The following is a 26,782-nucleotide window of genomic DNA, read 5'->3' on the forward strand; positions in this document are numbered from 1 at the left end:
ATCAAAGTTTGCAGATGATACAAAGATGGGAGGGAAAGTAGAGAGTGAGGAGGACATAAAAAACCTACAAGGGGATATAGACAGGCTGGGTGAGTGGGCGGAGATTTGGCAGATGCAATACAATATTGGAAAATGTGAGGTTATGCACTTTGGCAGGAAAAATCAGAGAGCAAGTTATTATCTTAATGGCGAGAAACTGGAAAGTACTGCAGTACAAAGGGATCTGGGGGTCCGAGTGCAAGAAAATCAAAAAGTTAGTATGCAGGTGCAGCAGGTGATCAAGAAGCCCAACGGAATGTTGGCTTTTATTGCTAGGGGGATAGAATATAAAAACAGGGAGGTATTGCTGCAGTTATATAAGGTATTGGTGAGACCGCACCTGGAATACTGCATACAGTTTTGGTGTCCATACTTAAGAAAAGACATACTTGCTCTCGAGGCAGTACAAAGAAGGTTCACTCGGTTAATCCCGGGGATGAGGGGGTAGACATATGAGGAGAGGTTGAGTAGATTGGGACTCTCCTCATTGGAGTTCAGAAGAATGAGAGGCGATCTTATTGAAACATATAAGATTGTGAAGGGGCTTGATCGGGTGGATGCGGTAAGGATGTTCCCAAGGATGGGTGAAACTAGAACTAGGGGGCATAATCTTAGAATAAGGGGCTGCTCTTTCAAAACTGAGATGAGGAGAAACTTCTTCACTCAGAGGGTAGTAGGTCTGTGGAATTTGCTGCCCCAGGAAGCTCTGGAAGCTACATCATTAAATAAATTTAAAACAGAAATAGACCGTTTCCTAGAAGTAAAGGGAATTAGGGGTTACGGGGAGCGGGCAGGAAATTGGACATGAATTTAGATTTGAGGTTGGGATCAGATCAGCCATGATCTTATTGAATGGCGGAGCAGGCTCGAGGGGCCGATTGGCCTACTCCTGCTCCTATTTCTTATGTTCTTATGTTCTTACTATGCAGGTTGTCTTTAAGGAACTGACAAAGGTTTGCAAAGATTATGTTATTAAAAATATTTTATGGAAAGAAATATAATTTCTGGTTTATCACCCATACTATATTACAGAACTTAACACAACCAGGGAGACTTTCCAATATTACGGCAATACTACAGGTAAACCTGGGGTTAAAACAGGATGGTAAAGTGGCTCATGAGTGTCAGAGTGCTAATGCTAACTACTGTAGAGTGAATTGAGGGTAACCTGTTTTGTTCCCAATCTGCATTGAATAAAGGCCGTGGGATTTCCCTCAGAGAGGAGAGAGAGTCTCAAGGGAGGGTCAAACCTACTGATACCTACCAACTCCTGGCAGGTGGCTACAGTGGTCACTGGTAGCAGGCCAAAGTTCTACCCTTTAAGCAGCAGAGCTCTGCAGGCCAAGTGGACTTGAAAATGGAGAATAACTAGCATGGAAAGATAATAACTATATAAAAGAAAAAATAGGACTTGCTGAATCATGAATTCCAGTTATTTTTGTATTGTAAGAGATGCCAACATTTTTACGGAGTGTTTACAGAAATTGTAGAAACCATTACGGTCAGTCATAATTCTAGGTCTTATAGAAAAGGAATTGCTTAGTAGCAGAGTGCTACACTTTTAGAATTTATGCACAGGTAATGTAACATCTGTTCTTCTTTTCATGATTGAAGAGTCAGTTAACTCTTACATTCAGCACTTAGGTTACACAAGCTTGCAGAGCAAAAGGCAAATTACAATGCAAACCATGCATTGTCACATTAAAAACTTAATCCATATTTCTGTAATTTAATTTGAACTGGTATAAGCCCTTCACTGGAAGTGTTTTGGTTCTATTTTCTTTGGTTTTAAAGTGCTATAAACTCATTACTTGTTTCAGGAGTGCATAAAATTCATGCAACGCTGAAACCATAATGAGGTTGAATTCAGAAAAATAAATTGACATATTTCACTATATATTGGGACCATGTAGTCGTCTTTCCCCCTCTGCCCTCCTCAAAAACAAAACAAGTAAAACTTCAGTGCAAAAAATACTATTTTCTGAATTTCTTTTTAAGTCCTTTGGATATGACAAATTATTTTGATTTTACGGATGAATTATGTCATATTTAGTGACCCCAGGTTCTAGTAAAGGTTTCCTGCCAGCGCTGTTTGTCCCCGATAAGAATCCTGCAGTTCAATTCTGTTTATCACAGGAAGTTCCTGTTAGGTGTGTGCCCATTCCCTTTTGTTCCCAGAGTCTCTCTGAACAATTCCATCATTGGAGAAACAATGCTAAGTAGACTATTCTACTGGATGTTTTTAAAAAAAAAAGTCCTGGAATTTTCCACAGGCCCTTCAGCTTATCATCCCAAAGAGTTTTTAGTATTTTTATTTGTATTACTTTAGATCAAAAAATGTTTACACTCTACAGCACAATATGGAGTCAAAATTGGGTCTATTTAGCCACACCACTTAAAAATAGGGAAACCTTATGGCTTGTCACTATAGGTAAATGTTTTTAAAATATTAGTGTTATAGAAATATTAAGCACTGATCTTTTTCAGTGTGAGTGATTAGGAGTAATTATATCTCCAGATTACATTTACATTTTGTCTGCACTGCAACAATTTAAAGGTGCTTTTATATTGCAGTACATGTTTCGAAAGAGCTGTGCTACACTAGCCTCTCTGCACCACACTCCCCCATTTACTTTTCCATTTGCCACTGAAGTGGGACTGAGGGGATAGAGTGGTAGGGACTTCCGCCCAAAACTAACGCAAAGTGGGTGAGGCAACTGCCCCGCTCACTCAACTGTCATCAGGAGGCCCGAACCATTTTCAGGTTCAGACCTCATTTGAGTGCTGCAAGCGCCAAATGGGTGCCTTGCTGCAGCTCGCTGGTTGTTGGAGAGCGGGAAATCTGCCGACTCCCATGCTGAGCTGGCTGGCGGGTTGCGCCTGGGTGAAAGAAGCTGATTCCACAGGAGATCAAGCGTAGGCCGCAATATTTTTGTGGAACCATGAGGAGAACTCTTGCTCCTCCAGGCTCAACGAAAGTTGTTAAGAAAAATTTCTGGGCTTTTTCTTGAGCGGCTACCAGTAGTCCCTTTAAGGCCACTCACCGCCCGATACAAATGGGTGGACGGCTGTTGAAATCACCTCCATTGAGTGATGTCGTTCCTTGGTTTCATAGTGATTGTGCCCTGAAAGCCTCTTCAGCAATCATGGGTGAGAACAACTGGCAGTTCTACAGTGCAGCCAAAATATTTTTGTGATTGACATTCACAGATAGAGAAGCCAAATAGAGAAGTCCAGCATAAACCACAAGACCAATCATCTTATGGTGTCTATGGTAGCACTCTCGCCCCTGAGTCAGAAGGTTTGTATCAGGCGGTGAGTGGCTTTAAAGGGGCTACTGATAGCTGCTCAAGAAAAGGCCCAGAAATTTTTCTTAAGAACTTTTGTGGGTTCAAATCCCAATCCAGAGACTTGAACACATAATCTAGGCTGGCATTTCAGTGCAGTACTGTCGGGAGGTGCTGTCTTCTGAATGACAAGTTAAACCTAGGCCCTGTCTGCCCCCTCGGGTCGATATAAAAAATCCCATGACATTATTCGAAGAAGAGCAGGGGAGTACTTTAAATTTCCTGGCCAGCATTTATCCCTCAAACAACATCTCTAAAACAGATTTCTCTTCATTTGTCTAATTCTGTTTGTGGGACCTTGCTGTATGCAAATTGGCTGCTGCATTTCCTTACATTACAACAGTGACTACACTTCAAAAGTACTTCATTGGCTGTAAAGCCCTTTGGAATACAAGTTTTTTTATAAATGTATTTTTTTCTTTCATAATGCTTCATATTTTCAAAATGATTAGAGCGAATCACTTGAACGTCTCTCAAGTAGCAGAATTAGAGACAGTGGTACCTTGGGGAGAATTCTGTCTGAAACCTGTTAACACGAGCTCCTTGTTTCTTGTGGAAAGATGTAGATAGTTGGATATCTTCATATTCCAAATGGGATCTGATGTTTACTAATACAGTTGCTATTAACTGTCCTTATTCAAAAACTTCACACTTACAAACTTTACATTTCATCATTGCCATACTTCCTGCTGAATTGTAGGTGCTCATGTTTGTTTTTGTAATATAATTGTGAATATTAGTTCTTTGCTCCATAGTAGCACCAATTGTAAGTTCTTCCTGTTGGAGAAGCATAATGAAAGACACAGTTTCCCTCCAAATACTGTGCTTTGTTTTTGCTTACTAGGTGTTAAATGTAGAACAAAAAAATACATTTTTGGGGAAAATTTCACGATGTAATTGAAAATCTCCATATTTTTCTTTTTAAATCTAAATGATTTACCATGTGATTATGCAGCCCTATGTTTTACAAGTTTGTTTTTTTTGCACACAATTTTAAAACCAATGGTGTGCAAGAATGTGGCAAAAATCACCACTATTCAAGCATGTAAAAAGTAATTCTATCCCCAACATCTCCACATTTTTGATACATTGAGGTGGAAAGCCAATGTTTGCCCTTCTTCCAAATTTCACTAAATAATTTCCTGCAATTTGGAAACTGACAAGTGATGCCATAAGCAAAACATCACAAGCTACTTACAGATGGGGAAGCCCATTTTAATACATCCATCCAGAACAACCTTACACGTCCACTATTATTGCATCTAGTTGTTTCTTAATAGATTCCAAGGTGTTTGGCTCCATCATTCTGCCCAGATATCCATTTCAAGTATTGATCACTCTCTCTGTGAAGAGCCTCCTGGTATCAGTTATAAAGTTACCCTTTACTAGTTTAAACCTGTGCTCCATTGTCCTACTCCCATATTTATTTAAAAATAGAATTCCAAATTAACCTTTACCATGCTATTTACTATCTTATATCCCTCTATATGATCACCTCCAGGCTGCCTCCTCCAGTCTTTTTTCATAACTCAGACGTTTGACACTGGCATCAGCTCCATGGACTTTTCTCTGCAGTTTCCAGCATTTGAACCTCTCCCTTGTTTCTCAGCAACCAGAACTGGTCACATTACTCAAGGTGTTGTCTGACCCGAGCACAGTACAGTTTGATCGTTGCTTCCTCTGACTTGTATTCTACTGTTTTGGTTTTCTAGTTCAACATTCTATTGGTGCTGTATTAGCATTTTAATTTCAGATGTGTGTCTTTTAAGTTTTGTACAGTTAATTATGACAAAATAGACATGTATTTTTATAATTATGATTATTGCTGTATGCAGAATTGTAACTGTAAGCCTAATTTTGCCTCTTTGATTTCCAGGCCTTTGAAGACCTCAGTAAACTAATGGCAAAGGTGAGGTTCCACTAACTCTTCCTAAGCAGCTTATTGGATATTGTATGTTAGCTGAGATGATTTAAATAACTTGTATTTGATTTTAATGAATAAGCTGATAAGTGGTTCCTTCATATTCAATGAAAGCAAAGTGCACATTAATTGATAAAGGATGCCATATACAAATGGAAACTATTATTATTGTACCTCTATGTGAGGAAGAAAATATTTCCTTTTAATTTTAGAACTTGTACTGAAGTTGCCATCCTTTCGAAAAGCAGAAAACTCCCTAAAAAAAAACTATGAAATGTTTCTAAACCTCTACTTCTATTCTTGCAATTCTCTCAGCTGAGCAGCAGGCAGAGGCAGTGGCTAGCCACCAACCTAGAGATTATCTTCATCATCTTCCTTTCTCATGATGAGAACAGATGACACTGCAAGGCTCCCTCTATCATTGCAGTCTCCCTGCTGTTGTTACCTTTGTCACCTTAGCATTCAGTTTTGAGTTGCTTGTCTTTTTATGCCTTCTACATTCTGTCCAGATAAACAACTGTGAATTTATCCTCCTCCTACTGAAACTCCCAACTCTGCTTCCTTCACTACTAACTGATTTTCTCATCACATCCTCAGAATTTAAATTGAAGACAAGTCACTGTCATGAAGTTTCTGGTTCAAGAGGTAGACAATAACAACCACCAATTGCATTTCTATAGTGCCTTTAATGTGGATAAACATCCCATGACACTTCACAGAGATGTAATCAGATAAAAATTTCACTACATGCCTGGGATTAGATCACCTGTCTGACCTCTTGGTTGAAGATTGGTACATGGCATAGGGGCACCTAAGCCTCAGGACAAAGTATAGCAAGAAAAGGGGTTGGTTTAAAAAATAATGTTTCTTTAATTTTTTTTAAAAGTACATGTTCTTCCTAAGCCTCATTTTTGAGAATAATTTCCACCACAATGCAAAAGTTTTAAAAATGGTAAACATTGTTAGGCAGCAGCATCATCTACGTGTTGTGCCATAGAAATTGAGGATGGAAGTTTGATTTACCCTGTTGTGATGAGTTCCTGGTCACAGTGGTCCTGGTGAGTCCAGGGACCTCCCCTCAGAGGACAAGAACATTCAGACGCAGCTGTAGCATGGCTCCTGGTGGGTCCTGAGAACAGCATTCCCCGAGGCTTTGTCGGTTGTCGACTCACTTTTTTGGCAGCAAGTGGTGTACAGCTTGGGAAAGGGGGGATGTAAAGGATTTTTATAAGCTCATGAGAAATTACCCTTAAAAAAAACCTTAATAAACCTGGCAAAAAACTATAAATAACAAGAGACCAAATAAGCAACACAAGAGGCTGCACATTGCCTTTGCTTCGAGATGTGGCTTGGATGTGGATCACAGCAGCTCATACTGGCAATTGTTGATGGGTAGTTTGAAATAAAAGCTTGCTTGTGGTGATTATGATGCCAAATGGTCATCCAGCACTGCTCATGTCACTGCTAATTAATGATGGTCAATGCTTTAAACTCTATTAATGTAAGTCTTTTTTATTCTGGTTAATGAATTATACAATGTATTCAAAATGGACTAAGTGACCTGAGTGTGTTTTTTTTTAGGCTAAAGAGATGGTTGACTTGTCAAAATTAATAGCAAATAAAATCAAAGACAAGCAAGGTGACATTTCTGAGGATGAGGTAAGAAATATGTCTAGCAAATTTTTAGAATTTTAGTTGACCGCAAAGAAATAAAGAATACTTATAAAGCATGTTGCTCAGGAAGGTCATAAAGCTCTCCACAGACAGTATATTAACTTTGTAATGTGATTGCTGTTATGTAGATAGATACGGAAGCCATATTGCACACAGCAAGATCCCACAAACAGCAATGCAAAGAATGACAATTTAATTTGCTTTATATGGTGGTTGAGGGAGGAATGTTGGCTAAGACACCCTACTCTTCTTCAAATAGTGCCATGAGATCTTTATCGCCTACTTAAACAAGTGGAACAGGGAGATAGGATTTCGGTTTAACATCTCGTCTGAAGGGCAACACCTCTAACAATGCAGCAGTCCTTCGGAAGTGTTCTGAAGTGTCAGACTAGATTTTGTATTCATGTCGAGGATCAAATATTATGTATTAGAAATGATTGTATAAAATGAAAGCAAAAACTTTACTTAAGTTGGCAGTCCAATAGTCCAGCCAGGAAATCAATGCAGGTGCTTCTTTTGGTGACATAATCTACTCAGGCAACAAAGATCCAAGCAAAAAAAGCAGAAAAAAGTTCAGCAGTTTAGCTGATGTGCATGGAATAGAAGGGCAAACCTATATTTCTCTTGAAAGGAAGTCAGCTTTTAACATCAACCTCTGTTTATCACATGCTTTTTCCTTTTGGTCCTGCTTTATTGTGTTAACAATCATAACAGGGCTAGTCTCTGATAAGCATAACAACTTTAATAGCACCCCCAAATGTGCTATAAGAAGAGCTGACTTTTACTTTTGAGCGAAATGTATTTTTATTCAAATCAGCCGAACTGCTAAATGTATTTTTTCTGCTCATCTTGCTTGGATCATGTTGACTTAGTCTTTGCTAAATTGTGTAGTCGTGTTGGTACTACTTGTTGGTATACAAGATGTCACTATGGTTGGAGCCTGAAGAGGTGAATAAGATTCAGCTGGTATTTGATAATGTCCAAATCTCAATCAGGAGTGTTAAATAGAGGCAAGGCATTTTTCTCCCAGGGCAGAAAGAAAAACCTAGCATCGAGTTACAGGGGCCCAGGACCAGTTTTCCTGCCCACACTTTCATCTGGGGGCATAGACACAACCACCAACAAAGTAACCATCTGGAAACTTGGGCCTGTCTACATGCTTTCATTTAAGACTTGTTTGAGCCATTCTCAACAAATTTGAACAAAACTATTTGATTCAATGGTGCTCAAACTTTTCTGGGCTGGACCCCACCAAAAAAACACTGTCTTTGATGCCCCTCTAGCTATTGGTAGTGGTAAATCAACAAAAAAAATGTGTCTCCTCCTTCACTTTTATTTCTGTTGCTATCCTCCTTTACTTCAATTTTTCCCCTCTCCTTCGCAGTTAATTCTTTCTCTCTCTCCTCAACTCCTGTCTCATACTCTTCTTTTACTTTGTCTCGCTGTCCTTCTCTGTTTCGCTCGATCTCTGCCCTTCATTTGTTTCTTATTCTCTGCCTCACTTTCATCTCTCACTCTCCACTCTCGCCTCTCTTCCATTACTTTCCATCTCTCCTTCCTTAGTTTTTTCCTTCTTTCTTTTACTTTTCACTTTCCTCTTTTCTCCTCTTTGTTCCTTTTGCCTCTTCGACAGCTTTCTTCTCACTCTACTTCCTATAGCATTGGAGCTTCCACATGGGGAAATTGAGGGAGCAGGGTGGATGTCTCAATCAGCCCAAGGGTGGGACTTTAAAACAAGCAGGGGAAATGGACTTTGAAAAAGAACACTGAACAGCAGGACTTTAAAAAGAGATAGGGGTTTGGGCAATTGACAGGCTAAATGTTGGTTTGACATTATCTTGACCATTCTGGATGGTGGTTAAAAGAAGTGGAGGTTTAAGCCTTAAAAATAGATCAGTGAATAGCCATTCTGAGAGTTTCTGGCCATTTGTCTCACGTAAATCAGTGCGATGTTTACAGGAAAATGAAAATTATAGGCAGATACAACAATAAAGAGAAGAAAATCTATTTTCCTTTTAGTGTATATTTTTAAGTAAAATAGACTCCTTCATAAATAAGAAAATATGCAAGAAAAGGCATTTGGCCCAGCAGGCCTGCTCCTTCCACATATCATGTAAAATTTACCCTATGGTGGACTCCATCCCACCCATCTAGTTTTCAAGGAGAAATCTTTGCAGATATACTTCATTACCCTCAAAGGTAATTGAGCAAAACTTCAAAATACTCACCTATTTTCACGCCTTTACTATTCAATCCTGGCCTGCTGATCTTCACAGACAACACACAGTCACATTGGAGTGTAGTTGTCCTTTGTTTTTGCAAGGTGATGTGGTTTGGTTTGTTTGAATTTCATGATTATCAGGTCTCTGACTAAAAATTAAATGTCCTATTTCATAGGCAAATTTCAACTGTATGAGAATTGTTAGATTAATAAATGTGGGCTGGCATGAAATGACAAGGAGGTGAGTTTTACTCATAACCAGTATCTTACCAGCTCTCCAGCTCGGTTTTCAACTGTTTCTTATGTCAACTGAACCCCATAGCCACGGTTTTCTTTCCAGAAGTACATACTTTTAAAAAGTTTTATCCATTTGTACTGCTGATTTCATCCAGTCATGTTATGTGAAACAGCAGTTTAAAAATAATGTATTTTTTATATGTTGGGAAATTAAAGACGTGTATTCCCTGTTGCACAGACTATTCGTTTCAAGTCCTATTTGCTGAGCATGGGTATAGCTAATCCAGTTACCAGAGAAACGCATGGATCTGGAACACATTACCATATGCAGTTGGCTAAACAGCTGGCAGGAATGTTGCAAGCACCATTAGAGGTAAATAATTTCCCTTAGTTGCTTTTTCTCACCAATATTCTATACAGTAATTCCTGAATTTCAAATGAAAACATTGAGAGTTTGGACTAAACTAAAAATGTTGTCATCTGCAATTGTAAACTAGGCATATATCTATATTACAACAACAATAACTTGCATTTATATAGCGCCTTTAATGTAGTAAAATGTCCCAAGGAGCGTAATCAGTCAAAAAGTGACACCAAGCCGAAGAAGGAGATCTTGGTCAAAGAGGTAGCTTTTAAGGAACATCTTAAAGGAGGAGAGTGAGGCGAGAAGTTTATAGAGGGAATTCCAGAGCTTAGGGCCAAGGCAGCTGGAGGCACAGCCGTCATGTTGGGGCGAAGGAAGTGGGGGATGCACAGGAGGCCAGAGTTGGAGGAATGCAGAGTTCTCGGAGGGTTGCAGAACTGAAGGAGATTACACAGATAGAGAGGGGTGAGGCCATGGAGCAATTTGAACACGAGAATGAGAATTTTAAAATCAAGACATTGGTGGTACGGGAGCCAATGTAGGTCAGCGAGCACAGGGGTGATGGGTAAACGGGACTTGTTGCTACCTAGGATACGAGTAGCAGAGTTTTGATGAGTTCAAATTTAAGCAGGGTGGAAGATGGAAGGACGGCCAGAAGAGCATTAGAATAGTTAAGTGTGGAGGTATGCAAGCTTGGATGAGCTTGGTTTCAGCAGCAGATGGGATGAGGCAGGGGCAGAGACGGCAGTGTTACGCAGGTGGAAGTAAGTGGTCTTTGCGATGGAGCGATATGGGGTGGGAAGCTCAGCTTAGTCAAAAAAGACGCCACGGTTTCAAACAGTCTGGTTCATATTCTTATACACACAAGTATAATTTTATGTAAGTGCATTAAGTGTTTCAAAAAACTAAAATACGCTTCTCAACACAGCACTTCTCCGGAGTACTTCCTGGCCCTGGGACACCTCTACATACCAGGAGTTCCTTGTCAATTCTCCCAGACCCCAGGACCGCCTCAGTATTTCCAAATTCTGGGACCCCAGAATTATACCTGATGGCTGCACTACTCCTTCTCCCGCCCTCAGTATTGCCAGATCCCACTTCCCTTCCAGCACTGTCACACCCAACAACTGCACCCTCAGAGTTTCCAAACCCCAGTACCTCCTGTCAACTCAAGGTCCTCTTGCAATTCTGCAGAATCTCTCTACATCCCCCCAGTTCCAGTATCCACACCTCAATACGACCAAACCTAGGACCCCTCTACTTCTACCAAAACCCAGGCCCAACTCTAATGCTCCTAAATCCTGCCCTTTGCCCCCTCAAGAATGTTGCTTAACACCACATACTTACTTCGAAGATGCTATATCTTGCCTACCATTTTCCTGAGTATCCTGGGCTTCAGAAAAAGTAAGAGATAAAAATTAAATATGTATTAAAGCAACATATAAAAATCAAAGTGATGGATTTATAATTTTTATGGAAAAATGGAAGTTGTTGTGGAATTTCATCGTCTTCATATCCCAGAATACAATGCGATAAAAATGCAATTTGACTTATTCAATCACCATAAATCGGTGACACTGATGATGGTACATAGGATATTCTCCAACTCAAAATAGACAATCGTACGGGGGGTCCATTACAACTGTGTTGTCCAATACATTAGCCACTAGCCACATGTGGCTAATTGGGAATCCAGATGTGGCTAATTGCATTTCGGATTAGTAAATTTAAAAAATGAGTGATAGGTACCGTCGTTGAGCATATGATCTCAATACTCCTATCTGCATCGCATTTGCATGAATAATTTAACCTTTTTGTGGGTTTGTTGGTAAAATGGTAAGAAGAAAAGCAGAGTGTGTGAGTGTATTGATCATGGTGAATGCTTTACTTACACTTACCACCATCCAGTAACCAAGTATGTAAGGCATTTTTTACTAAAATTAATGCATGTGTCACCATAGCCATACCTGTGGCTAGTCAGCAATTTTTATTGGACAACACTGCACTACAACAACAACAGCTTGCAGTTATATAGTGTCTTTAATACAGAAAAATGTCCCGAGTTATTTCACAGAGATGTTTACCAAAACATTTATAAAAATTTTACTAATGTACACAATTTCTGACCTTCATGCTTCAGACGGTTCGGCACACTTCAGGTGTCTAAAGCAAGCTTCTGTGTTGCACTTGAAAACAGTATAAAGAAACAAAAGCAGTCATTTGAAACATAACAGAAAAAATCTTCCTCAATTGAAAATACTGTGGCCATAATGTCTCCAGGCTGATAACTGAGCCTGAATGTGAATTCACCCAGTGTTTAATTAACATTATTTAGACATTCTAGCCATCAGAGACACCGCATAAAATAGTGCATTGTGTTTTAATAGTGTAGTGTTGCTCTCCTGCTATGAAATATGCCATCTCATTTACCCATATATGTATAGTGTGTCCCTGAGCACTTTTCTGCCCTTGGTCACCTTAAATCCTCCAAAAATTCAGTGGGGATCAGGCAGAAAGTCCAGGCCTATATGCCTTGTGTATAGCATGCAGATACATAAAAAAGAAAAGAACCCTAGTTATTTCCTGTTGGTTTTTCTAACCTTGGATAGGAGCCAGGGATTTATAAATACTGCCATTCTACAGAGAAACAATTACCCTCTAATTTACCAGAGGATTTTCCTGTTTACAGCAATTTGACCTTAAACCTTAAAAGGACAGGTAAGGTTACACACAGTTCCATTTTAGTTGCAGAAAAATACATTGTACACAGTATAATGCTTCTCCTCTACTAAAGAGCATATCCTACTTACTGTGAGTGCCACGGAACATTGACTGGTATAATGAAATTTAATTTTGTGAATTTAAACTGTTATTGTTGAAAGAAAATATGTTTTATACATACCAAAACAGCTTTTTAAATTAGATGAAGATCACATTAACAAGAAAACTGGAGGCATTTTGCATTATCACTAACAGTATCATAAGAATAATATGCACAATTGTATTTTTTTTGTATGAAAATATTTTTACATCACTCTTAAACTTTGACAGGAACAAGGTGGAATGGTGGCACTGACAGATGTCTATTGCTTGACAAATCGAGCTCGAGGAATGGAGGTAATGACACAAAGTGCAAATAGCTTTCTAGTGTACACATAGATGTGAAACAGATCAAATTTAGCTTCTGGTCATAAAGTGGAACAGGCTAAAACTGGCAATAGCTTTTGGACATGAGTATTAATATTCAGGATTGATTGATTGCAGACTACAGTCCTTCCTCTGAAGCTGATTATAGGGCTGAAAAGAGACTGGGAAATGTGGCAAATGATTGCCAGTGAGATATTCTGAACCTATGACTGAGGGCATACACTTCCACTTCTCTCCATATTTCTTGCTCTTGCTGGTCTGCCAGCAGTGTGCTTAAATGATGAAAGACATGGGGTGGAACTTTCAACTTCAGTGGGAGTGTAAAACTGGCGGTATCAGATCGGCTGCCCGTCATACACCCGACCCGATTATCTTTTCCATTGAAGTCATTGGAAAGGAAAATCAGACAGGGTGTATAATGGGCGATCTAATTTACACGCCTACCGAAGTTGAAAGTTCTGCCCATAGTTTCCCTTCCTCCAGTCAACAAAGCACATTGCCTTTGCAAGGTGTATCTCCTGACATTATTGGGAATGCACCACCTGGAGAAAGTCGGGGAGGGCTGGTGCTTGGGTTAATTTAAGTTGGAAAACTATTTGAACTAGGTATCTAGAGAGTGCCAAATGCAATTGTTAAAACATCATTGACTATTGTGACTTAAAATAAGTTTAAAGAAATGTAATGTAAAAAGTGTTTTGTTTTACTTTTTTTTACAGCTGTTGCTATTTATAACAACTCCTTTACAAAGAAGCATATAATTATTATATTTTGTTTCCATTAGCTTCTCTCACCAGAAGATTTAGTGAATGCTTGCAAAATGTTTGAGGCACTGAGGTTACCGATGAGGCAAGTAGACATATAGGATTCATACCATTTTCTCACATGCATGCAAAAAGGGGCAAAAGACATGCAGTTGTTATAGGGGATTCAATAGTCGTGGATAGTCAGGCATTTCTGCAACCGCCGACATGAGTCCTGCATGGTGTGTTGCCTCTCTGGTGCCAGGGTAAAGCACATCACTGAGAGGGTGCAGAACACCTTGAGGGGGGGAAGGGGAACAGCCAGAAGTCGTGGTCCATGTGGGAACAAATGACATAGGAAGTAAAAGGGTCAAGGTCCTGCAGTCAGAGTTTCAAGAGCTAGGGAGGAACAACAACAACAACTTGCATTTATATAGCGCCTTTAAGGTATTAAAATGCCCCGAGGCGTTTCACAGGAGCATTATCAAAGAAAATTTGACACAGAGCCACATAAGGAGGAATTTGGACCGGTGACCAAAAGCTTGGTCAAAGAGGTAGGCTTTAAGAAGCGTCATAAAGGAGGAGAGAGTATGAGAATAGATTAGTGGCTAACATAAAAGGGAACCTAAAAGTCTTTTATAAACATATAAATAGTAAAAGGGTAGTCAAAGGAAGGATGGGACCGATGAGGGACAAAAAAGATCATCTTGTGGAGGCAGAGGGCATTACTGAGGTACTAAATGAATATTTGGTATCCATTTTCACTAGAGAAGAGGATGCTGGCATTATAGCAATAATGGAGGAGGTAGTAGCGATATTGGATAGGATAAAAATAGATAAAGAGGAGTTACTTAAAAGATTGGCAGTACTCAAAGTAGAAAAGTCAGCCGGTCCAGATGGGATGCATCCTAGGTTACTGAGGGAAGTAAGGGTGGAAATTGCTGAGGCTCTGGCTACAATCTCCTAATCCTCCTTGGATATGGGGACAGTGCCGGAGGACTGGAGGATTGCAAATGTTACACCCCTGTTCAAAAAAGGGGAGAGGGTTAAACCCGGCAATTACAGGCCAATCAGCCCAACTTCAGCGATGGGGAAAGTTTTAAAGACAATAATGGGACAAAATTAATTGGCACTTGGAAAAGTATGGGCTAATAAATGAAAGTCAGCACAGATTTATTAAAGGAAAATCGTGTTTGAATAACTTGATTGAGTTCTTTGATGAAGTAACAGAGAGGGTTGATGAGGGTAGTGCACTTGATATGTATATGGACTTTCAAAAGGTATTTGATAAAGTACCACATAATAGACTTGTTAGCAAAATTGAAGCCCATGGGATAAAGGGACAGTGGCAGCAAAGATACACAATTGGCTGAGGGACATAGAGCAGACTAGTGGTGAACGGTTGTTTTTCAGACTGGAGGAAGTATACAGTGGTGCTCCCCAGGGAACCATTAGGACCACTGCTCTTTTTTATATATAAATTAATGATCTGGACTTTGGTATAGAGGGTATAATTTCAAAGTTTTCAGATGACACGAAACTTGGAAATGTAGTAAGCAATGTGAAGGATAGTAACAGACTTCAGGAAGACATAGACTGGTGAAATGGGCAAACACATGGCAGATGAAATTTAATGCAGAGAAGTGTGAAGTGATGCATTTTGGTAGAAAGAATGAGAAGAAGCAATATAAACTAAATGGTACAATTTTAAAGGAGGTGCACAAACAGACAGACCTGGGGGTGCACATACACAAATCTTTGAAGGTGGCAGGACAAGTTGAGAAGGCTGTTAAAAATGCATATGGAATCTTGAGCTTTATTAATAGCGGCATAGAGTAGAAAAGCAAGGAAGTTATGCTAAACCTTTATAAAACACTGGTTAGGCCTCAGTTGGAGTATTGTGTTCAAATCTGTGCACCACATTTTAGGAAGGATGTGAAGGCATTAGAAAGGGTGCAGAAGAGATTTACTAGAATGGTACCAGGGATGAGGGATTTCAGTTATGAGGAGAGACTAGAGAAGCTGGAGTTATTCTTAGAACAGAGAAGGTTAAGGGGAGATTTGATAAAGGTGTTCAAAATCATGTTATTTGGCTCATCTGGTTTACTGTTCATACAATGACCATTTTGAAAATAGGGACATCTGCAAATAAAGGACACTTGATGCATGTCCCTTGGGTGTCCCTAATTTACAAGTTTCACTGTAGCACAAATTGAGAGTCTCATGTGAAGTATCTCAAAGAGTGGCTGGTGTGGGAAATGGAAATGTCACACTGCTACATTAGAGGTTGCTGTTTTAAAGCTGGAAGTGCAGTGAACAGTTTACCGTGAATTATCTTGTATTACATCTGAACCTGGGAGTGACTGATGCTCACACAAAAAGTGAAAAAATCTTCCAATATTGACTTCCCTCATCTTGAAAATAAATTTTCCTGACAATCCACTAATAGGCAATCTCTTGTTAAAGTCTCCTAATTATAATTTGTGTGTGTGTGTGTTGTGTATATAAAAAAAATGTTTTATGTGTGTCTGCATACATGCCAATCATCAGAGTTTCACACTTGGTCAGTGTTTTGATTTTGCTGTCTACTTGGCAGCATTTGCTGAGATTGCCCCATAATGCACTAGCCAAACCAATGATGCCATAGTATCGGAAGTTTGTAAGTCAGAGCCAACTTGGAAATTTGAAAACAATATTTCCGTCCTCTCACCGAGCACTCAGCTGTTGCATCCTTGTATCATTCACCTCCATGAGATCAGCGCTTATTTGACACTCCCAGGTATCTGTTGAAGCAAAAGAGCAGCAACAAACAAATCAACAGTAAATAACATGATTATCAATTACTACTTTCCGCTAATCGCCAAGCACCTTCGCCTCCTTCCTTTCGTTCAGACTGTTTTACAATTTTGTTTGATTTGCTCATTGCCTAATTGTTAGCAGGCTATTGAATGAAAAGGTAGCCCAAATTTTAAAAAAACAACATATTAAGAAAAATCACAAATTAAATCTGAGGCTACACTTTTGGATCACTTGGATGTTTGTTATTAAACTAAGTACACTCTTGCACCAAAGCAAGTTAGGTTTGGGTGCACATCAACGCAAGAAATGGCAGTATAATTTGGATATCAAGCCTCAATCTGATACCCCATCAGACTTAAGTGGTGTGAGACCCCTTGCAAAAGGTTGTCTGATAACACTTTGAGTCACACCCACAGCAGTATAAATCCTGTCTATTGTGAAGTCGCATTTTAAAAGTACACGGGCAGCCATATGAGATGTTTTTAATGCGGGGACACAAGCTCTTGCAGTGTACATTCATGTACACTTTTTAATCTCCTGGGAGGTGCAAATGAGTGCAGCTCCATACTCTGCTCCTCAGTCTCACTCTGATGTCCCGCTGCTGTGGGTGGGAATTCCCACAAGTTTTGTGAGATTGGAAATTTCAATCTTGTTAAATGCTGTAAGAGTTCTGTCCACTGCAGCATTCCTTCCCTTAGAGCAGCAGTAGGTAGATGCCCAGAGTGGTACTGAGAAGGCGAGCAGAAGATTGCCACCTAAAACTGAGAGAAGAGGGATGAAAAGAATGGTGCCAGTTTGAAATATGGGTTGAGAGGAAGAAAAGTTCCAAGATTAACAGCAAGTATGCTAGCATAGTGATTATGTTACTGAACTAGTAATCCAGAGGCCTGGACTAATAATCCAGAGAAAGTGAGTTTCAGTCCCACCATGGCAGTTTGAATTTGAATTATTTTTAAAAATGTATTTTAAAAAAAAAATCAGTAAAAGTGACCATGAAGCTATCGGATTGTTGTAAAAACCCAACGGAAACCTGCTGTCCTGACCCGGTCTGACCTATTTGTGACTCCAGTCCCATACCAACATGGCTGACTCTTAACTGCTCTCTGAAATGGCCTAGTAAACCATTCAGTTACAGGCAACTAGGGATAGGCAATAAATGCTGGCCTTTCCGGTGACGCCCACATCCCGAGAATGACTAATAAACTGAAGAATGAGAGGAATGCCTTTGTGAATTAAAGCGGAGAGGAAGAGAATAAACTGGAGAGAATGGGTGGAGAGTGTTATTGTGAACTGGAGGGTGTGCGAGAGAAGAACTGTACCTCAGTGAATTGGTGTTAGGGGGAGAATTATGCTTCCGTGCCACTGACGACCATATAAACAATCAGGTTAAATAACTGCCTGATTTCTCCCCAAGAAATTAGGGAAAATTCTGACAGTTTTTGCCACAGTCTTCCACTAATCAGTGCTAGAAATGTAGGGTGCTTCTGCAGTTTAGGCTACCATAAATCTGTTGTCCCACTGCACTTTCAGTGTAACTACAGGTCATCAGCCTATATTCAGGGATCTTTGAGTTGTCAGCTTTTTGAAACAATTGATCAGCTTTTGCATGTTTTTTTAGATTAATATGTAAGGACCTGTTAGTATTGTAATTTTTTTTGCAGCTTCATTTTTAACACTACTAATAAATATGGTATAATTTGGCACACCAGATTTAGTAATGTAGTGGTTATGGGAAGCAAACCTGCCAACTCTGTGTGACTCCAGTCCCACGCTACGTGGTTGACTTTTAATGCCCTAAGGGGAACTAAAGATGGGAAATAAATGTCAGTGTTACCCACATCCTGAGAATTAAAAAAATGAATCATATGATTGTAAATTCTGTACTCAACTGTTTACAACTTTTGTTTAACAACAGTATATAGCAATTAAATGCTTTGTGATGGAGCACTACGATAGTGAACTGGGTAAATGCATTATATGGTGCATTAGTAGACCACACGCCCAGCTTCGATGTCTGGTCTTTGTTAAGCCAGGATAGCAATTTGGTCTCAATGCCAAAGGTGGTGGGGGGAACAAAATAAGAATTCCTGCTCCTGATCACGGTCCAGTGACTCGTAATCGGAAGTCTGTATCTGGACAACTATTGAAAGTGCCCTTCATTGTTGAATAGGCTGCAGAAACTGACTGTCTAGGCTTACATGTGAAGAGTGGCGACTTGGGTGAGGGCTGCATGGAAGCCGAGTGCATCAAGAGTCTGCAACCTCAGAAGAGGGGAGAAAATGGGCAGGGGGTTGGTGGTGATGCTTGGTGAAGAGAGCTACTATAAAAGTTTGGGTTTTTCATACATTCATCTATGTTTTCATGTCCTCTAAATTTAAGGGGGGTGACTTCTTGGGATATATAGTTACTCCCCTATATTTATAGGACTTGAAACTATACATGAACGTGTGGGGGATACAGCAGATTTTATAGTGATTACTTGTGAGCATTTCTAAATTTAAAGGCCTGTTTCAATTCATAAAACAAATTAATTTTTCCTACAGATTGCGTATTTTTGATAGTGGAGTGATGGTAGTTCAGCTACAGTCACACAATGAAGATGAAATGATTGCTTCAGCGCTAGAGACTGTAAGTAATTTTCCTTTTAATAATCAATATACTAATGTTTAAACAACCTAAGGTTTAAATAATCAACGATAGGATATTCAATAGGGACAGTGATCTATCAAGAAATAAACCATCAGGCCTAATGACATGAATGACACCATAGAAGTAAACAGTAATGTGTTATATTAAAAAATGCATGAAAAAAATCATAAAGTTTAAAGAGCACCAGGTTTCTGAAGCATATTTTAAGATAGTATAACCCTTCCTTTCCATTTTACGTACCAGTCTCCAACTAGTAAGGCAAGCATGCAAGCTACTCCCAATCAGCTGGCTGTTAAGAGGCTGCAGGAAAAGCCCAAGACAACTTGTCTACTGATTTTATTTTTTTAATTGTTTTTCCTCCCTAGAGAGAAATATCTGGTGTCTGGATGTTCTTCCCTGATGACATGGTCAAATTCAGAAACATCTTGTATAGAGAACTGTCCCTACTGTGTGCACAGCACATTAATAAACCACCCGAGCATACTTATTTTGGCTCATTTTGTACTGCTGCAGCTAACTAGCTATCTAACAAATTGCAGGATATTTTTCATTTTTTCTTTCTATACACAGGTGTCAGAGAAAGGTTTCCTTAGTTCTGAAGAGTACGCTAAACTCGTGGGTATTTCAGTACTCCTGGCCAAAGAAAGGTAAATAATTATTACAGAATTGCACGTTTGAGTATTTTAACAAGCATTATTACATACTTACCTTTTCACTTTTTTTTAAACCCAGACTACTACTGGCAGAGAAATTTGGCCACCTTTGTCGTGATGATTCTGTTGAAAGCCTGCGATTTTACCCAAATTTGTTTTTGACACAAGACTGAAAATTCACCTGTGAAAATCTGTACTGTATTTTCCTTGGAGCCCAGTGACTGAGCTGTGCGTCGGTGTATCACAGAATTACTGGATGAACCTTCACCTCAGAATGTCACACATTTAAATTCAGGCACTTCAAAACCACTGTGTCATAGAAAGGTACAGCCAGTGATAACTAAATAATGTAAAGGACTCTGCTTTGTATGTATGTTCAGTGCATAAGCAAGTGCCCTGGTCCTAGCTGTACTTTTTCTTTGAGTTGCACCAGTTTTATTTTGTAGCATCATGCAACTAGTTTACTTCTGGATTCAAACCTGATGAAACAAAACTGATGAGGCCAAATTCAATCTTATAGTGCAGGACTTCTACATATTTGAATTCTTAATTTCCTGCATAAAAAGATTTTTTATTTTGCTTCTGCAATAAGAAAGGTCCATATTTCAGGTTCCAACAGTAACCATTGTCAAGGATTGTTTTAATTTTGATATATCAAAATTAATCTCTGATATTTTTTGAATTTTTATGGTTCTTGCCATCTTCAAAACGCTACTTTGCCTTTTCTGTTTTCACATTCTTTCAGGTTAGTGTTTTGTGTTTTCCTCCTTATTTTATTCTGACTTTGCTCAGTTTATAGTTTTCCTTGTCCTTTGTTTGTTGCCCTGCCTTTTTTGATTTATTCCCCTTTTTGTTTTCCATGCTTTCATCTTTTCTTTCTTCATAGGGTAGCACAAGTATAAAGAGAAGGCCAAGAAGTAGTCAGAAGGAAAACCGTAGAGGTGACAGAATCAACTGGGAAGCTGTGGGAGCAATGTTTGAGAGACTTGTAATCAAAGGAAGGGGAGGACCAATACAAAAAGGAAATGGTAGCGATATGCTTAAATCAAGCCAAAGCATGGGGATAGGGAGGGGACAAGATAAAAAAGGGGAACAGATACAGAAATAAAACAAGGCCAAGAGTGAGTGAAAGAGCAGTCTAGATCCAGCAGTTGAATTTCCCTTCTTTCCAAAATCCTGTATTAATGTCATTATTAAGCCTTTGCACAATAAAAAAACTGATTTATTCATCACTCTGCAATTTGTGAATAATCTTTTCAAACTGGCAGGGCATTATGGACTTTAGAGAATGGAATGGTATGGTATGACGAGGACTCAGGAACAAAATGTAGTTTTCTCTTATTCAAAAATTGGCCAGTTACTATCTCTAAATAACGTGAACGTTCCTATAGCTCTAATTTCTAACTGTTTGGTGCCTGATTTGCTATTATTAAGGAGCGTCTTAAAGGTCGGGGGGAGAGAGGCGGAGAGGTTTAGGGAGGGAATTCTGGAGCTTAGGGCCTAGGCAGCTGAAGGCATTGCTGCTAATGGTGGAGCAATTAAAATCGAGGATACGCAAAAAGCCAGAATTGGAGGAGCACAGAGTTCTCGGTGGGTTGTAGGGTTGAAGGAGATATGTGGGTGAGGCTAACTAAGTTGGGGTTCTGTAGGATCAGTGGGTAAATTATGTCAAATGGATAATGTAATTAAAGTAGGAATATTACACTGTCCATGATACACTAGGGCAGGCATATTTAATTTGCAGACCTAAGATCACGTGACCCCCCCCCCCCCCCCACCGAGCACTTGCAATCGATCCTCAAAGCCAGGCAATTCAATCCCTTTTCTTAGTTGCTAGTTTGTCCTGTTTGAATTTTGTGGGCCTGAAGCTTTGAAACGAGTTTTTAGCACTCATCAGAACACCAAGATCTGTTTATATCAGCAACTTGAGATATATGCTAATTAATGGGACATGGGTTTAAACTTTATAGATGGCTGCCAAGTTTCTGTGGCACATACCTAAGTCGCCATTGAAAAGTTTGGACAACCCTACTTATTAGAGGTAATTTTATGAGTCCATGCTGTCGGCAGGGAGTCTTGCCTGCTTGTCGTGCAGAATGGAAATTTGGGGGCACACTGCCCATGATTTTCCAATCAAATGCCAGTGCTAGCTGGAAATTCTGATATGTTCTCCCATCAGGGGATGTTCCCCACTGGCAGCGCGAACTCATAAATTTGAACCTATTGTACAAAATAAGTCCTCTAACACTCCCATTTTACTGTGATGCATTGTATTTATTGTGAAAAAAATAGATGGTGTGTGCAGCAACTGCAAATCAATTTGGATGTAACAGATTAGTTCCAAACATTTATTAGAGGTATATGCTGCTATGGGAAAAATGTGTAAAATTGAGAGCATATGTTTAAAACAGTTAGAGAACTTTTCTTGGGGGAGAGAGAGTTTATAGTTCCATAAAATAAAGATTTGTATTTACCTCAGTTTTCATTTGTGTGTTAATTATGCATTCCTTCAATACTCCTGTCTGGGAGCTCCCCAACTGTCTGAAACCTCGTCTGAAGCATTAAAGATCAGACCTCAGCCCACCTGAAAATTACATCAATAACCAAATGAAAGACCTACATGATTGACCGGTATCACATATGTTTTTCACACTGGTATAAAGCATGTCACCAAGTTTAGGGATATTGGTGCTATTTTTATCTTATTTGCAACTTTATTTTAGGTAGTAGTCACAGTTTACAACCATTAAATCGCCCTGCATTGGTACTTTTATGAGTGGGGCATTTGTATTAAGGAACAAAAGAGAAACAAAAAGAAGTTCTCTCAGCAGAATAAAATCATAATTTTCTGATGTATCTACAAAAAGGAGTTTAATTTTGTAAACAGACTATTTGACCTGAATTATAAGTGAGAAACTAGTGAAAGCAGATTCCAAATTAACAAACCTCAAATGAGATGATATTAGACCCCCTCCACGCATGAAGTAGTGGATATCTAGATACCCAATAAAAGCAAATGGTGTTGAGCTAATGTTTTGAAAAAGCTGGATAAATGTGTGAGTGGGAGCAGACATTAAAAGTTATAGGGATAAGTATAAACTGAGAACACATGAAAAAGGACAGGAAAAGACCAACTGGTCCATCCAACTTGTCCCATCAAAACATAGTGCAACCTTCACACACCATCAACTCATGTCCTCCCCAAATCATGCCATGAGAGAGGCAGAAAGCTCGTGGAAAAATTCTCAGGCCAATTTAGGAAAAAAACTGAGGAATTCCTTTCCATTCCCCAAAGGCAATCAAACAAGCTCCAGGCGATTGCAGTAACTGATAGTGCTTGTCACATCTAACCTGCCTACTTCCTATAACTTGAGATGTCTTCCACTTGAAAGGGAAGCTGGATGAGTTCCTTCAAGGCCTGTGGCAAATCCACACTCACTGCAGTCTGACAATCTATTCCAGAGGCCGTTGACTCTCTGTGAAAAGAAGTACTTCCTGGCATTTAACCTAATTCTGTTTCTTGTATTTTGTGTTGATGCCCAATAGAGAGGGTTAAGGGGAGATTTGATGAGAGTATTCAAAATCATGAATGGTTTTGACAGAGTAAATAAGGAGAAACTGTTTCCAGTGGCAGTAGGGTCGCTAACCAAAGGACACAGATTCAAGGTGACCGGCAAAAGAGCCAGAGGTGACATGAGGAAACATTTTTTTACACAGTGAGTTGCAATGATCAGGAATGCATTGCCTGAAAAGGTGGTGGAAGCAGATTCAATAGTAACTTTCAAAAGGGAATTGGATTAAAAATTGAAGGGAAAAAATTTACAGGGCTATGGGGAAATAGCAGGGGCGTTGGATAGTTCTTTCAAAAATCCGGCACAGGCACGATGGGCTGAATGGCCTCCTCCTGCGCTGTACCTACTACTATTGTTACTTGAGCCATTACAGTGCAGCACTGAAAGAGTGCTGTGCCGTCTTTGGGATGACACATTAAATTGAGGCCCCGTCTGCCCTATAAGGTGGACGTAAAAAATTTCAAAGAAGAGCTGGGGAGTTCTCACTGGTGTCCTGACCAATATTTATCCCTCCACCAACATCACTAAAACAGATGATCACATTGCTGTTTGTGAGACCTTGCTGTGCGCAAATTGGCTGCCGTGTATCCTACATTACAACTGTGACTACACTTCAAAAAGTACTTAATTGGCTTTAAAGGACGTATTGGGATATTCTGAGGTCGTGAAAAGCACTATATTAATGCAAATCTTTCTTTCTTTCATTATCATTTGAAAAAATGAATTTTGAAAAGGTAAGTTTAAAAAAGACAGTATATTGAAAATTAGAAACATTATTTCAATTTACTTCCGTTTCACAGCATGCTGCCATGACACTTTGGCTCACAATCCCGTAGAATGGTGAGATGTGGGCTTACGCCTGTGATCCCGACACAACTAAATCCCTAATCTCAACCATGTTTATATTGGGAAGTGCCAGGAAGTGATTTGCATTCTGTCTTTTGGGGGAAAGAGACAGTCGTCACTGAGCTGCTCGTATGGGCTGGAGAGATTAAAGTTCTGGGAAAAATTAATTCAAAAAAGGATGGGTTTGACCCTTTAATAAAAAGTAAAAGTTTCCATTAGGTATAATTTGAAATCTGGAAACCATGGAAAATCCTACTTTAGTACAATACCTGTCATTGTGATGTATAAGTTTCTATGGTTATGTATTTTAAAGAAAAGTCAAATGTACAATTTTGTTTTGCAAAGGATATTCTCAACAAGCTCCAAAATGTCTTGTCTGGAGAGATCTGAAGCACAAGGAAGCATGTTAATCATTTTACCACTTTTCTGTGGTGAAGACAGAAATAAGAAATACTTTCTTCAGCAAACCAACAATTTATTAGAATGAACTGCCTGAAAGTATAAGGTATAACTCATTTCAAGAATTCAAATTGGTTGCTAAAATTAGAATCAGATTCTTAACTACAGTCTACAGTTGTGAAGAGTGAGGATGCTGTTTAATCTCTTGAACCTTTTTAGCAAGTCGCTACTAGGATTAGATTTTTATAAATTACGTTTTTACATGTATTTTTTTTCAAAAAATATACTTTATTCATAAAATTTGCAACAATGCATGCAATACAGTTGTCATATCACATTCCAAACGTACACAATACAGATTATACAATTTGCAGGTTACATCAAGTACAGTTCATGACACTCTAGGGTGCCTCATTGCATTACACTCAATACAAATTATTGATTACTGGTACATTACAGATTCATTACAGGTACATTACATCAATTTGAATTTTACATTCTGCCCGAGGGGGTTTTTCCCTGATTGCAGCCCCTTGGAATACAATGGTGAGAAGGTTCTAAACGGTTGCCTTTCCCCACAGAGCCTTTGCAGCGGCTGCACCCAGCTTCGTGTCCTTGAGCACGTAATCCTGGTCCTTGGAATGTGCCAGTCTGCAACACTCAGTTGAGGACAGCTCCTTGCATTGGAAGACCAGCAAGTTTCGGGCAGACCAAAGGGTGTTTTTCACCGAGTTGATGGCTGTCTCAGTGTGTGTCCCTGGGAAAAGCCCGTAGAGCACAGAGTCCTGTGTTACGGAACTGCTCGGGATGAACCTGGACAGATACCACTGCATCTTTCTCCAGACCTTCTTTGCAAAGGCACATTCCAGAAGGAGATGGGTGATGGTCTCGTCTCCACCACAGCCTGCATTGCTTGAAATCTGAGGGATGAAATTCCTATCTTTGCTAATTATAGCAAAGCAGTGGTTGTGTATGAAGTAATAATATATCACTTTTAACTTAAGTATACTTTTTTTTACTAAATTATTAAGACAGAAATTTTGATTTCCCCCCCTCTCCCTATGTCAGTCCAGGGATAAATATTCTTGAACTAATAACAATGAAAAATAAAATGACAGCTATCACTTATGAAATAAATAAAATGTACCTTTTTTAAGTAAAACACTTTCCAGCGCTGCAACTTCCCCCAAGATCCAACAGGCGGTTCTCTCTCTCTGACATTGACTGTCATGGTTGTCTGCACAACTGAGATAATTTCTGAGACAAGTCACAGATACCAAAGATCTGAGCAACTAGGTGGCAAGAACAACAAAGAAAGTAACTTCACTTTTGGAAACATCCACAAGCAATTCATGAAAATTTTAAAAAGCAGCAAGGGTAAACATGCCTTTGTGATAGATTCCTTTAATCATTCTGGTCTGGGCTGGCTGGCTTTTCTCCTTCCGATCACAGTATTAAGAAAATTTCATAGAATCATAGAAAGGAAATAAATAAAATTTACAGCACAGAAGGGGGCCATTGGGCCCATTGAGTCCGGGCCGGCTCTGTGCAAGAGCAATCCAGCTAGTCCCACTCCCCCACTCTATCTCTGTAGCCCTGCAATTTTTTTCCTTTCAAGTACTTATCCAGCTCCCTTTTGAAGACCATGATTGAATCTGCCTCCATCACCCTCTCTGGCAGTGCATTCCAGATCCTAACCACTCGCTGTGTAAAAAAGATTTTCCTTATGTCACTCGGGGGTTGTGTAACTATTATTTAGTGTATTATTTTCACTGAACATTGATAATTACTTTGTCTTAAGTTAGAGGAAATAATTTTTAATTTAAAAAATCATTCCTTAACTACAGCTTTGTATAATAATAATGCATGAAATTTTGCACATACCAAGTGCTTTAACAATAGTTTGGGAGTGGTGTAGCAAGGAATTCAGACATTTTAATTGCAACTTCCAGTTCTCTGCGAATACTTCTTTTCCCCCCTCCAAGTCCCTCCACTTTTAATTCCCCTTCTGAAGGTAGTGACCTATGTTGAGATGTGCCAAAGCAGCTCTTTTCGATAAGCAAGCCTTGACAGCGAATGTTGCCGTGCTGTTTGACTGTGGGGGCATTGTAGCCCAACCAGATCCTGTCCTTGCCCTCCATCCACCCATGGACATTTCCAGCAGAAGTTGCTGA

At 39.4% G+C, this 26,782-nt stretch overlaps 1 protein-coding gene across 2 annotated transcripts in view; it reads left to right on the plus strand.

The window, feature by feature from the left end:
* vps36 (vacuolar protein sorting 36 homolog) overlaps positions 1-22,269 on the plus strand; it is a 48,187-nt gene extending 25,918 nt beyond the window's left edge. For both annotated transcript variants that reach the window (XM_067985877.1, XM_067985878.1), the window contains 8 exons: positions 5,263-5,295; positions 6,889-6,966; positions 9,678-9,812; positions 12,855-12,920; positions 13,732-13,796; positions 19,033-19,117; positions 19,709-19,785; positions 19,871-22,269. In XM_067985877.1, the coding sequence (XP_067841978.1) occupies positions 5,263-5,295; positions 6,889-6,966; positions 9,678-9,812; positions 12,855-12,920; positions 13,732-13,796; positions 19,033-19,117; positions 19,709-19,785; positions 19,871-19,964 (633 nt within the window). In that variant the 3' untranslated portion in view covers positions 19,965-22,269. The remainder of the gene's footprint in view (positions 1-5,262; positions 5,296-6,888; positions 6,967-9,677; positions 9,813-12,854; positions 12,921-13,731; positions 13,797-19,032; positions 19,118-19,708; positions 19,786-19,870) is intronic.
* Positions 22,270-26,782: the final 4,513 nt, after the last annotated feature.

Source organism: Heptranchias perlo, chromosome 6 (assembly GCF_035084215.1).
Source record: "Heptranchias perlo isolate sHepPer1 chromosome 6, sHepPer1.hap1, whole genome shotgun sequence".
Taxonomy (NCBI): domain Eukaryota; kingdom Metazoa; phylum Chordata; class Chondrichthyes; order Hexanchiformes; family Hexanchidae; genus Heptranchias; species Heptranchias perlo.